This window comes from Bufo bufo, chromosome 6 (genome assembly GCF_905171765.1).
Source record: "Bufo bufo chromosome 6, aBufBuf1.1, whole genome shotgun sequence".
Classification (NCBI taxonomy): Eukaryota; Metazoa; Chordata; class Amphibia; order Anura; family Bufonidae; genus Bufo; species Bufo bufo.
This window is the reverse complement of record NC_053394.1, coordinates 31,177,936-31,192,620: the sequence shown is the minus strand read 5'-3', so window position 1 is coordinate 31,192,620 and position 14,685 is coordinate 31,177,936. Positions and strand designations below refer to the sequence as shown.

Below are 14,685 nucleotides of genomic sequence, written 5' to 3'. Positions count from 1 at the left end.
AGAGATCTGACCTACGGGGAGAGACATGCTGGGTCACAGATTTCAGGACCAGAGGAATTGGGCTGATATGATCCATGTGTGGATACCTAGCAGGAGGAAGCAATTTTCCGATGGGATTCCTCCAGCGCTCCACATGTGGGGAAATTAACAACTTCCAGCATGCAAACTTTCTAGACTGTTCTTTGAAATCCCCCAGAAGGGAATGGAGCATGATGAGAGTTGTAGTTTCGCAACAGCTGGAGTGCCGGAGGTGGCTGACTCCTGTTCTAGACGTTTCGAGGCATCAAAGTCTCCACCACCTGTTTCATATCAGGGAATATAGCACCGATTTTGGTAAATGTGCTCCGTGTGCACAATAACGACATATGGATGTATGCATGCAAACTCCCAACAGTACCATTTTTTACACAGGAGGTGACGCCTATAGATATTTGCAAAGGTGAGGATATGAAGACTGGTATATGACGAAACGGCGTGTGGATGAAGAGTGCTGCTGTGCACCATGTTCCCTAGTTTGTTGCATGCCCGTAAATGCATGTGACCCAGACTATTAAAAATGGCTGGGCACACCTGGCATGGTGCACTTCCAAAATGAAGTGTCCCACCCACCTTCACTCTTGGACCCCCTAGGACATGAGTCTGTGGGGCCACACTATAGCTATACAAACCCTGTCCACTTTATATGCCGTCATACGCTGTGCACTGAAGTTACCCGACGTCCCCTTTACATTGGGATGATTTTGTACTGCAATGTTCCAGCTGTTGCAAAACGACACGTCCTATCATGCCCTGATATGCTATGGCAGGGTTCAGAAACCTTCGGCGCTCCAGCTGCGGTGAAACTACGACTCCCAGCATGCACACTTGCTTGGCTGCTCTTAGTAATCTCATAGAAGTGAATGGAACATGCTGGGAGTTGTAGTTTCACCACAGCTGGAGTGCCAGAGGTTGCTGACCCCTGTCCTATGGCTATTGCGGTATGATGGAATGCGTGGCATCGCAACAGCTGGAGAGCCACAGGTTGGAGATCACGGTTCTACTAGAAGTCATAGTCCACGTTGTGGAAAGGCGTCTCCAGGCGATGGAAATCTGGGCAGGTAAATAGGACAGGACAAAATGTAGCATACAATATATATTTTTCAAATATTTATTCTGATGGCTGAGCAATACAGGGGGTAAATACCGCTTGTTACAAGCCGCTTAGACAGTATGTTTCTCCTCAGGTGTGTTCATGGGACCTGCATGCCCCTGGATTCTGTGACCTACAGTTGCCTGTGCCAGGACGGGTATAAGGGTGCCCTCTGCAATCAGCAAGGAGGAGAGCTGTATAATCCATGCAAGAACCTGCAGTGCCAGCACGGGCGCTGCCAGATCTCAGACATGGGGGAAGCGTACTGCGAGTGCGACAACGGCTACGTGGGTGAAGTCTGCGATCAAGGTAGGTTCTCCTAACGCCACGTAATTGCCACCGCAATGCGGGACCCCCCCCACACACACCTTAACGAACACTCACAATTATTTCATTGTGTCATCCCGTTCACACAGAGTCAGAATGCAGAGGCGAGCCCGTCCGCGATTACTACCAAGTGCAGAGGGGATACGCCATATGCCAAACCACGCGTACAGCATCGTGGGTGGAATGCCGTGGATCCTGCAACAACCAGGGCTGCTGCACGGGATTACGCATGAAGCGCAGGAAGTACACGTTCGAGTGCAGCGACGGCTCCTCTTTCGTGGAAGACGTAGAGAAGCCAATAAAGTGCGGCTGTTCCCAGTGTATGTAGGATCTCAAATGGACTGGATCGTCGTAGATCATACCACACCGGATTAAAAAAATGTACAAAAAATTACAAAAAAAAAAAGCGGACAATACATTCTGTAAAACTGGACTCTGCTTCCCTTTCAGATGTGTGAACATCTTAATGTCTGTGGCATTCAGTTCTATGTATAAACAGTACCATGGAGACACACACACATGCTGACTGGCTGTATAGTGCTGTAATCTTTGGGAGAGGTATAGAGAAGGTATATGTGTAGAGGGTAAATGTGTAGATAGAGAATTTTTTAAGAAAAAAAAAACACAAAATGTATTTATACACCATGTGGATAGATTTACACGGAGCGCGAAGGAAGCTTTATGTCTATTTGGTTCTGGTTCTTGGCGTTTAGATAACTTTTTGGTTACTTTTGTTTCTTTTTGTAACCATTGTGACAGTATTGCATTTTTTATTTTTTTTTGTATAGCGCGGAATGTTCTACAAATATACTTTCCGATTCTTTAACTTCTCCTAGGAAGAGGTAACGGTAACAAGAAAGAGTAGGGGGATCATCGCATCATTTTCATAAAGCACTTTCTTTTGTCTGTGAAATACAACCGATTAATGTGTTGTTGGTTTTTTATACAGATTTAGATTTTCTTCTTACATGGCAGGAGGGAAAATGTAACGTAGGTCCCCAAAAGTTTTTTATTTTTATTTTGTAAGCCACATTGAGGTGATGATAGCCAGAAAATATATATATATATATTATTTTTTTTTCAGTGGAAGGTCTTATATGAAATAATGGTCCAGAAAAAGAGTCTTTTTGTTTTCTTTAAGAAGCAGCGCCACCGTTGGTCAGTGGTTGCATCTGGAATTGCACCTCAGCATTATGAACTTGAAGATGGCAGGATAGGACACATCTCCTCAACAATGGTGGCACTGTTTCTCAAAGAAAAAAAAAAAAAGCCCTTTTTTTCATGGACCACCTAAAGAGGTTCTCCAGGTCCTAAATATTGATGACCAATCCTCAGGATCAGTCAATACAATCAAATCAGTGGGGCTCTGACTCCCAACAACCCTGCGATCAGCAGTTTGAAGCGCTGCAGACTTTTAGGGCTCATTCAGATGGGCGTATGAATGAGTCCGCATCCGTTCCACAATTTTACGGAATGGGTGCGGACTCATTCATTTCAATGGGGCCACAAAAGATGCGTGTGCGGCTCCGCGGAACAGATAGAGCTTGTCCTATTCTTGTCGGCAATCGCGGACAAGAATGGGCATTTTCTATTATGGTTGCAGTCATGTGAGGTCCTCAAATTGCGGAGCACACACTGCCGGTATCTCGGATCCGCAAAGCACTACAGCAGTCTGAATGGGCCCTTAATTGTATGTGAAGCACAGCGCCATACATTCTTTAGTGGCTGTGCTTGGTATTGCAGCCCATTCACTTGAATGGGACAGAGTTGCAGAAAGGCCATGTGACGTCACAGGCCGAGGGAAAAAAAAATCCAGGCACCGTGGCCCCTTTAAAAAAGCTGACTGGTGAGAGTGCTGGGAGTCAGACAACAACCAATCTGATATTGAAGACTTATCCTGAACATAGATCATCAGTATTTAAGTTCTGGACAACCCCTTTAACAAACTAAACATAAAACCTCAGAATCTGCTACTGCTCAATTTCAACTAATTGCTCCCATTTATAAAAGGCGGTCATGCATTTAATGCAATGGGTGACCCTCAAAGTGTAGACCTGTTCATTAAAGTAATATATCAGTATGTTCATACTATACTAAGCCTGATGTCCAAATGCTTGTGTAATAGCCACTAGTGTAGTGCTAACAGTGACGTCTGATGAACCTGGGGCCACACAGTGTGCAAGGTAACCCCTCCCGGGATTCGGCCATAAGTCTAGAGAGGGAAGGACAATAAAGAACAAGCATTTATCAACCCAACGTCATGGACCTGGTTCTCTCTATGTGAAGCTACAAACAGCATACAGGATCCGTTCTACATGTCATTCTTCCGACACATTGTCCCCCGACTTCCCCATCAAAGGTAATGGGGAAAAGTGCGACATAAACAGTGGTTCTCCACCATTTCTATGAACAGGTGTATTAACAATGCCATTTACTAACACACAAGGTCTGACTGCAGCAGTACAATACCACAGTGACCAGAACGTGGTAAAACAGCAAGATATGAACTTGACTTCATGCTTTCTGCCAAATGACAATTTGTATGTGGATTTCACAGTAGCTTTTCCCGGAGTATTTCAAGCAGATCACACGATCCAAATAGCTCATAATAAATTATAGTCTGTAACCCATGACTGTATATCAGCGTGAACTATATTAAAGTGGATGTTTTTCCTGTTATATATGGTTATAATCTGTAGAAAAAGTAGAGTAAATTGTACATACATTATATTATTTATCCTATGCTGATCTTGAGTTACATCCTGTATTATACTCCAGAGCTGCATACGCTATTCTGCAACTGAAGTTTCTGTGTGCGTACATTACATTACTTATCCTGTATTGTACTCCAGAGCTGCACTCACTATTCTGCTGGTGCAGTCACTGTGTACATACATTACATTACTTATCCTGTACTGATGCTGAGTTGCATCTTATACTCCAGAGCTGCACTCACTATTCTGCTGGTGCAGTCACTGTGTACATACATTACATTACTTATCCTGTACTGATGCTGAGTTGCATCTTATACTCCAGAGCTGCACTCACTATTCTGCTGGTGGAGTCACTGTGTACATACATTACTTATCCTGTACTGATGCTGAGTTACATCCTGTATTATACTCCAGAGCTGCACTCACTATTCTACTGGTGGAATCACTGTGTACATACATTAGTTCACCTATATTATACTCTATGTACATTCTGCTGGAAATTCCATATATATAACTCTACATGTAATGATAAAACGGGTATATTTGTCACTGACCCTCCTTATACCATATAGCACATTCTTAATGAAGGTCAAAATCAGAACTGCAGTTGTGATTACAGCAGTTGTTAGGAGTGCACAGTACTTACAGGGGCGAGTGGCTAATAGGAACTAGCAGGTTGGAAGAAACAGTGACCGTGACTGTGTCTGTAACATGACAGGCAGTTGACCTCCCAAGTTTTAAAAATAGCTCTGTAATCAAATAGAAAAAATGTGAAATAAATCAAAATCACTTCCAAACAGTAAAGACACACTGAGTTTAATGATGAAATTCTGTCCATCTGCATCCACCACTAGGGGGAGTTTATGAGCTCACTGCATGCTGTATTATCATGGGGTTCAATACTAGAGATGAGCAAATTTGCGCTTATGAAATTCGTTCACACTTTGTTTCGTGGTAAAGGGTGAATTGCGTTATGGATTCCGTTACCACTGACCATAACGCAATTCGATGACTGAATGCCTTTAGATGCATTCCGTTATTCATTCCGTCATAATAGAAGTCTATGGGCTGCTAAACGGGGAGTCCTCTCCTGATCCTGAGTCCTCTCTCCTGCATAACGGAAACGGGACGGATCTGTTTTGCAGCCCATAGACTTCTATTATGACGGAATGAATAACGTAATGCCTCTAAAGGCATTCCGTCATAGAATTGCGTTATGGTCCGTGGTAACGGAATCCATAACGCAATTCACCTTTTACCACCAAAGAAAGTGTGAACGAATTTCAAAATATGAAATTCGTAATCTCTACTCAATACATAAATGTATGCAGCATGCCCTTTTCCTGCACCCTGTTATATCAGATGCTCATACAATCCTATATGCCGAAGCCTCTGTAAATGAAGCTTAACCATTGACTCATTAAAGGTTCTCCAACTTTCTAATATTTTCCTTCATGTTTACATCAAAGGCTGAAAGTCTATGCAGGCCTTATACTTCTCAAAGCTGAGGTTTTGTACCAACTATGAAACCCCCGTGAGCTAAACACACCAGAGGTCCAAATCTCTTCCCCTGTAATGAAACTTGTTACAATGTGTCAGATTAGGTAAAATGTATCCATCTGTCCTGACTATTTAGCACACAGGGGATTGTATAGACTGGATACAATTGTAGCAACAATCTGCGGGAAAGTATTATTCCCATTTACTGACAGGGTTGTTGCTAGAAAGTTTAGAAATTTGCACAACTTTCCATTACACAGGGTTTATTGAGGTTTTGATATTGATGACTAGTGTTGAACAAACTTCAGGTTTTCAGGTTAAGAATTCTGTTATAGATGCCGTTACCACAGACCATAACTTATGGTCCGTGGTAGCGGAATCCATGACGGAATTCTTAGATAATGCGAACCCGAACCTTGTACGCCGAACTTGAAAACAGAAGTTTGCTCATCCCTATTGATGGGTAGGGATCTGACTCCCGATCAGCTGTTTGAAGAGGCCTCTGGTGAGCGCTGCAGCCTCTTCCTAGGCCAGTGATGTCATGCTTATCGGCCTCGGCGCAGCTTAGTCTCATTCAAGTGAATGGGGCAGAGCTGCAATACCAAGCACAGCCCCTTTCCAATGCACTCACTGAAGCACCGTGTCATCCTCTGACAGCTGACAGGAGGGGGTGCTGGGTGTCCGATTTCCGCCGATCTGATATTGATGACCTATCCGGAGGATAAAATATTAGAAAACCCCTTTAATCTTTACATCAAATAAAAAATGATTTCATTGAGAGCAGATCTGTTACATACTGCAGACATTGTGGCTTGATGTTCCTCATCCGCAAATCTCGGTAAAACTCCCAATAAATTGATGCTTACTAATTTTTTAGGGGTCCTCCGTGCATAGATGAAAGTTAAAGGTGTCATGCCATCATTTATGTAAAAAAAGAAAGGAAGAAATCACATAGTACATGACAATACCTTTCTAACAAAGCTAGAACCAGCCCTGTACCTCACATGGGTCCAGAGATCTCAACATTCACTGCTCCAATTGCTCTGCTAGATTATCTTTAGTCTGGCAGCTCATGGGCGTGTCCTTTCTGGTGCAGCTCATGGGCGTGTCCTTTCTGGTGCAGCTCATGGGTGTGTCCTTTCTGGTGCAGCTCATGGGTGTGTCCTTTCTGTTGCGGCTCATGGGCGTGTCCTTTCTGTTGCAGCTCATGGCCGTGTCCTTTCTGTTGCAGCTCATGGGCATGTCCTTGCAGCTCATGGGCTGCAGCTCTCTCCCTGTAACTGCCACAGCTTCTAACAGAACATATGGCTGGAGGCAGTTGAAGATTTAAACTGAGCACGTGCGACCAGCTCACTGAGATGGACAAACAATAAGGAAAAGCAGGTGGCTACAATAGATTTTAAATTACAGGCAATTGCAAACGTATTCAGATTCAGGTGCTGGTTTGAAAAATGTGGAATATGTTTTGTGACACAGCCCCCTTTAAGTCAATACACACAACCTCTGGCATATAGCGGTAAACTTTGGGTGGGTTCACAAAGTTTTTGCCATCCGTTTAATGTACCGTATATATTGGGGTGGAAAAAAAAGGATACAAAGAGTAGCACAATATGCTTTTCTGTCTGATAAAAAAAAAAAAAAAACATATATACTAAGCCAGGGATGCCCAACCTGCGTCTCTCAAGCTGTTGAAAAACTACAACTCCCAGCATGCCTGGACAGCCTACAGTAAGGCATGATGGGAGTTTGCACAATTTAGCAAATAGAACTAACCTAATGTGCGCTCTCATAGTCCTGGCCACCAGAGAGGCTGACGTTTTTTTCCTATAGTGTGCAAGCGCGGCCACCGCTGATGGATTGCTGGGTGGTCTGTAACCATGGAAACCAGCAGTGTATAATGTGATAGAAAAATAAATCCAGCCAGCAAAGGAAGCAATATGGACAATCACAATACATTAGTAAGTGCCTTGTATTAACTTTCTCTACATGATAAATGCCACTTACTTAAGTGAGAGACGACCCCTTTAAGCCTAGTGCGAGGTCTGAGGGGACAGGACATGACAGGGATTTAGAGAAGACCTGTGCCACGCACCACCCCTGCAGCCCCTTCACTGCACATAACACAGTGCTGAGCAGAGATGTCATTTGAAAGAAGCCACCTCAGCCAAGTCGTCATTATTCAATACCAATAGGGAGTGACAGAATGAAAGTAACACGGGGTGACCCGCTCTTATACACGCCTAATGATTGTAATAGACAATCAATTTCAGAGGATGAAGCTAAAATGACAGTAAATGGCATCAAATGATCTGTTTAAAGATCAAAGATGCAACATAAGAGACGCCTTTGCTCCCCGTGTATGATCATAATTTGTTACAATGTAGAAACATGTTCTGTGAGATATCCCAATGTAACGCACAACCAGGGATCATGGCTTTCAGCCTGGTTAGAAATTAAAAAAATTAAAACAATGGCATTTTTATCATATGCAGTTGCCGGACACACGGTGGCCAGTCCACTTGTGTATAATCATTGAGGGCAGTGATGGCTAGCTAACCTCCAGAACTCCAGCTGTGGTGCAACTACAACTCCCAGCATGCTTTAGTCATTTCTATGGAGTTCTGAGAGCAGCCAAACAAGTGTGCATCTTGGGAGTTGTAGTTTTACCACAGCTGGAGTGCCGGAGGTTAGCCATCACAGATCTAGGGAATCCAGCCAAAGACATTATTACTATTATGCAGCTCATACGGTAGAAAAAGTTATCTAAGTAGGTTCAAAATGTTGCACTTTTAAAATAGTATCCGCCTGCAGCCAGCACTAGGGGGAGCTCTCTGGTGTTATTATTTCATATATAAGCAATACACACTATTGAACAACTGCCATTGCTATGCTGTACATATAAATAGTACTACTATACTGCATTCATAAATAACACTGCTATATTGTAGACATAAATAGTAACTCTGCACCAGACAAATATCAATGCTATGCCGTCCAAACATAAAGTAATGTTATATGTGCATATATGTAATACTATACTGTATTCACAAATAACACCATTATATTGTACAGATATAGTAACTCTGCACCATATGTGAGGGTCCCAATAGGACTGTCAGAGATGGAGAGGTGGCTAGGCTACATTCATCATTATGAAATTACTGGAAAGAGCCGCGCATGCATAACCTTCTCTACATTTCCAGTGGCACAAAACAGGGCCCTATTTTGTGGACATGCCATAAATGTTCAAGTGAGAATAATTATTTAATGGTAATTCGCGATTCCCTATATGGAAACTCTGCCCAGATGTACATATAGCTGTTATCAGGCCACAAACAATTAAACTATTTCTGCCTTCAACCACCACCAGGGGGTGCTCACTGCATACAGATGTATACACGCCCATTGAATTACCTGTATAATTCTGTATGTAAGGAACTCCTTCTAGTGGTGGCTGCAGACACAAAAAAATGTGGTGGCCTTTAAGGGAATATTTTAATAATCCTGTATAACCTCTTTCTATCTTTTTAGTGGGTTCTCCTTTGTGCAGAGGATCTGATATGCGGCGCCGGCGATCCATCCACATGTAAAAGTAGTTCTATTGCTTCATGCATTACTATTTACTGTCAGCCATTCCTGACATTGCATTGAGGCCCCATGAATTGTAGCTGCTCCCTTGTGAATCCCCTAATAATAAAAGACTTGACTACAGCTAAAATATGCCGACGACGCACGAGTGCAAGCGTTCTGGCTCATTGTATGACTAGTGAGGATAGCATGTACAGCACCCCCCCCCGAGCCGAAACCGCATGTCAATGCCATTTAATAATATATCCATCACATCCAGATTTTATGCATCGATACACAGAAAACAAGAAGCTTTACATAAACTTTCTCCCTTTTATTGGTCAGGGTTATTTTAGTTGCGTAGCAACATAACCGGGAACATTTGTCATTCATGCAATTCATTTGTCGCGGCGAAGACCTCTCAGATTAAATTAATAAATATGCACAATGCGCGGCTTGTCACTTCTCCAAATCTAAGGAGCAAAGTTTACCCAGGACAAAAGGAAAGCTTTCCATTTCCCGGTCCCTTGTGGCATTAGCTGCACGGCTCTCATGTACTTCCCCGACACAATGACACGACAACAATGAAATTATTTAGAGGCTTTGACATTCCAACCCACTGATGTTGTAAGAGCTAAATACTAAACCGCGGAGACGTACAAGGCAAGACTCTATTGTCCAATGCATAATGACTCTCTCATTCAAGGAGTTGCGCCTCCCGCGAGACCTTGACTCTTCTTCTCACTTTCGTTAGGATTTAACGCATTGTTCGCATGTTCTGGAGTTGAATCACCGCTGACTCTTTAGCGCAGCAATTAAAGGGGTCATGAAGGATTAGAAAAACTTGCAGCTAAGCTCTGTTAAAGGGGTTATATCATCTCAGACAATGGGGGCATATCGCTCGGATTTGCCTCCATTGTCTTATAGGTGCGGGTCCCAGTGGGAACGGAGCCCCCGCAAGGTGGTGGCTGGAGGGCTCCGGTCCGGCCACCACCAAGCGCTCTCCCCATAGTATTGAATGGGAGCGCACCACACATGCACGGCCACCGTTCATATTCACTTCTATGCACTCGACGGATATAGCCAAGCCAGCGCTCAGCTTTTTTCGACAGCCCCATAAAAAATTAATGAAGGGAGGCTGCGCATACGCAGTGCGCCCTCCAACACCTTCGGAGCTCCGTTCTCAATATATGTGCGGGTCACATCGTTAGGACCCGCACCTATAAGACAATGTAGGCATATCCTGGTGATATGCCCTCATCGTCTGTGATGCGACAACCCCTTTAAAGTGAATGGGGCAGAGTTGGAATACTGCACACAACCTGTGCATAGGTGTGGCGCTGTTTTGGAAAAAAACTGCCATGTTTCACCAATCCTGTATAACCCCTTTAATGAAGCAATAGATTAAAGGGATTGTGTCACTAATATAAATGTATCTGTTATATCACCTTCCCCTAAATACCACCATTTATCAAAAAGTTATTAGCCTACCATTATATTCTGTGACAAATCAGTGTCGATATTCAGGTGCTGTCGGTCACGTCTTGCATTGGAGCCTAATGATGTAGGAAGCCTCATTGGTAAGAATAAGGGGCGTGGTTAGTGTCACATGATCTGCTGATGTCAGGACACGTCTCACTGCCCTAAGGCATGACGGGACAGCAGTCACATGACAAACCAGGAAGTAGGATTCAAGCATGGGGGATAAGAGAGAACTGCAAATGAGGTAAATTAGAAAAAATATATATATATAACAATCCAAGGAGGAACGGGAGCTAGAGTATTTGATGAAAGTACACTTTAGAGTGAAAAGTAGTCTATAGCACAAACCCTTTAACCTGCATTTACGGTGTGTAAATGTATGGTGCGGGTTTAAGGCTCCTGCCATCTAGTAGAAGCAGGTTGGATCCCCACCTCTGTCTTCTCTATTGCAGCTTGCATAGCGCTCAATAAGCTACGTGCACTAATACAGAGACAATGCCGCTTTCTGTATTGGACCTGGCAATCATGTGATTGATGCCCCCCACCCCCCAACATGGGGCAGAGATGCAGAGACGCTGATCAAGGAGGGCTTTTTTAACTGTTGTTGGTGCTCCTGTGCATGCTCCAAAGTGGAACAGAACAAAATAGATTAAAAAAAAGACTATCCCATACAGGTCTATTAAAATTGTGAGAAAAAAAACATACAGAAATAAGCTAAAAGCCAGGGGCGTAGCTATAGGCTCATGGGCCCTGGTGCAAGAGTTCAATTTGGGCCCCCCCTACTCCACAGCAGAAGTATATGCCAATCGTTCACCAGCAAGGCAGTTGGCACTGGGATCTCTATGTTATTGGTCAGTTAATACATCAGGGACCCCCTGGCATGGGGCTTATTATCACAATCTCACCGGCGCTCCCACCAGGCGGGTCAGAGCCCGGATTCACTCAGGACAGACACAGAGTCGCAGTCACTCACTCACTGGACCAACCGGACCAGGACCCCAGTCGGTCGGACGCTCACCTCAGTAAGTCAGTCAGGTCAGTCAGTGTGTCTCGCAGTCGCAGTCACACTCACAGGATAGGAGAGCAGTGGCGTAGCGTGGGTTGCCTGCACCCGGGGAAAGCCAAAAATGGTGCCACCCCCCTACCCCGAGCACGCCCCTTTTAACAAATACTGTAGTAGATCACTAGCAGTCCTATGTAACACAGTGATAACTCTCTGAGTACAGATAATGTTGTAGATGGGTGTGAGGCCCCAGAATTCAGAACACAGTGTTACCTGAAGTCTGGGGCCGGATGCGGCAGTGTGGGTCAAATTCTATATACCCCTTACCCTACCAAGAAACAGATATGTGCATGGGTAATATTATTACAGGAGAATGCCGCACCATACCTGTTACATCCAGTGACGTCTCCTGTGATGTACACTTTTCTCAACGTCTTCATTCAGAGATAAGACCGCCATGACACCTTCTTTCAGCCGCTTCTCGTCTCTGCAGAGTTTCACAGATTATTTTTTAGGTTCCTCACTTTACTCTCATCCTCTCCTTCCTGGTGTCTCAACAACTCCTCCTGCTGCCCCCCAATATTGTGCTAGAGCCAGACAGATAGTCCCCCATTCCCCATAATATTATTCCCCCTGTAGAGAGGCGTTCTGTTCACGGATGAGTCCCGGTTTTCATTGTTCAGGGCAGATGGCAGACAGCGTGTGTGGCATCATGTGGGTGAGCGGTTTGCTGACGTCAACGTTGTGGATCGAGTGGCCCATAGTGGCGGTGGGGTTATGGTATGGGCAGGCGTATGTTATGGACAACGAACACAGGTGCATTTTATTGATGGCATTTTGAATGCACAGAGACACCGTGACGAGATCCTGAGGCCCATTGTTGTGCCATTCATCCACGACCATCACCTCATGTTGCAGCATGATAATGCACGGCCCCATATTGCAAGGATCTGTACACAATTAGCTGAAAACATCCCAGTTCTTGCATGGCCAGCATACACCCATTGAGCATGTTTGGGATGCTTTGGATCAGCGTATACGATAGCGTGTTCCAGTTCCTGCCAATATTCTGCAACTTCGCACAGCTATTGAAGAGGAGTGGACCGACACTCCACAGACCACAATCAACAACCTGATCAACTCTATGCGACGGAGATGTGTTGCACTGAGTGAGGCAAATGGTGGCCACAACAGATACTGACTGGTTTTCTGACCTTCCCCCCCAGTAAGGCAAAACAGTGCACATTTCAGAGTGGCCTTTTATTGTGGGCAGTCTAAGGGTACTTTCACACTAGCGTTTTTCTTCTCCGGCATAGAGTTCCGTCCTCGGGGCTCAGTACCGGAAAAGAACTGATCAGTTTTATCCCCATGCATTCTGAATGGAGAGAAATCCGTTCAGGATGCATCAGGATCATCAGTTCAGTCACTGAACGGCGTTTTGGACAGAGGAAATACTGCAGCATGCTGCGGTATTATCTCCGTCCAAAATTCCGGATCAGTTTCCAGAATGCGAGATCCGGCATTAATTTACATTGAAATGTATTAGTGCTAGATCCGGCATTAAAAATACCGCAATGCCGGATCCGTCCTTCGTTAAAATGTGAAAAAAATAATAGAAACGGATCTGTTAGTCCGTATGACAGAGAGACGGTTCCTTTCTTGCAATGCATTTGTAAGATGGATCCTCATCCGGATCCGTGTACAAATGCTGTCCGTTTGCATGCAGATGGCCTGATCTGGCATGCAGTTCCGGTGACGGAAGTGCTTGCCGGATCACTCTGCCGCAAGTGTGAAAGTAGCCTAAGTCTAATCAGCACCTTGATAGGCCACACCTGTGAGGTGGGATGGATTATCTCGGCAAAGGAGAAGTGCTCACTACACAGATTTATTAGACAGATTTGTGAACAATATTTGAGAGTAATGGGTCTTTTGTGTATGTAGAAAATGTTTCAGATCTTTGAGTTCAGCTCATGCAAAATGGGAGTAAAACCAAAAGTGTTGTGTTTATATTTTTGTTCAGTGTATATAGTTATAGCAATAATTAGACTGTAGACCTGTTTTTGTGTAATAAATACGTTATTATTCATAGTACAGTGTATAGTCATTTATTGTAGTAGTTGCCGCCGTAGTAGTAATTCGCACGTAGTTCAGGTCAAAGTAAGTGCAACAAGGAAGTTACCGTATTTTTTGCTTTATAAGACGCACTTTTTCCCCCCCAAAAGTGGGGGGGAAATGGCCGTGCGTCTTATAAAGCAGATACTTCTCTGGCCACTATGCTGCACAGCACGGCCAGCGAAGTTTCAGTGTGGAGGGAGGAGGTGGAGACACTCATGGCGGAGCCCGGTGCAGTGACTCTACTCTAATACACCGGGCCCCGCAACTGTTAAATACATTCAATCCGATCTACAGGGTGGGCCATTTATATGGATACACCTTAATAAAATGGGAATGGTTGGTGATATTAACTTCCTGTTTGTGGCACATTAGTATATGTGAGGGGGGAAACTTTTCAAGATGGGTGGTGACCATGGTGGCCATTTTGAAGTTGGCCATTTTAAATCCAACTTTTGTTTTTTCAATACGAAGAGGGTCATGTGACACATCAAACTTATTGGGAATTTCACAAGAAAAACAATGGTGTGCTTGGTTGTTTTAATGTCACTTTATTCTTTCATGAGTTATTTGCAAGTTTCTGACCACTTATAAAATGTGTTCAATGTGCTGCCCATTGTGTTGGATTGTCAATGCAACCCTCTTCTCCCACTCTTCACACACTGATAGCAACACCGCAGGAGAAATGCTAGCACAGGCTTCCAGTATCCGTAGTTTCAGGTGCTGCACATCTCCTATCATCTGAAGGCAATCGTCTATGCTGTGAAGATACGAGATGTGCAGCACCTGAAACTACGGATACTGGAAGCCTGTGCTAGCATTTCTCCTGCGGTGTTGCAATCAGTGTGTGA

General features: G+C 44.2%; 1 protein-coding gene across 1 annotated transcript in view; it reads left to right on the top strand.

The window, feature by feature from the left end:
• SLIT1 (slit guidance ligand 1) overlaps positions 1-1,972 on the top strand; it is a 292,661-nt gene extending 290,689 nt beyond the window's left edge. Inside the window, exons 36-37 of the mRNA XM_040437323.1 lie at positions 1,224-1,438; positions 1,546-1,972. Coding sequence (XP_040293257.1) covers positions 1,224-1,438; positions 1,546-1,784 — 454 coding nt within the window. The 3' untranslated portion in view covers positions 1,785-1,972. The remainder of the gene's footprint in view (positions 1-1,223; positions 1,439-1,545) is intronic.
• The last annotated feature ends 12,713 nt before the right edge of the window (positions 1,973-14,685 follow it).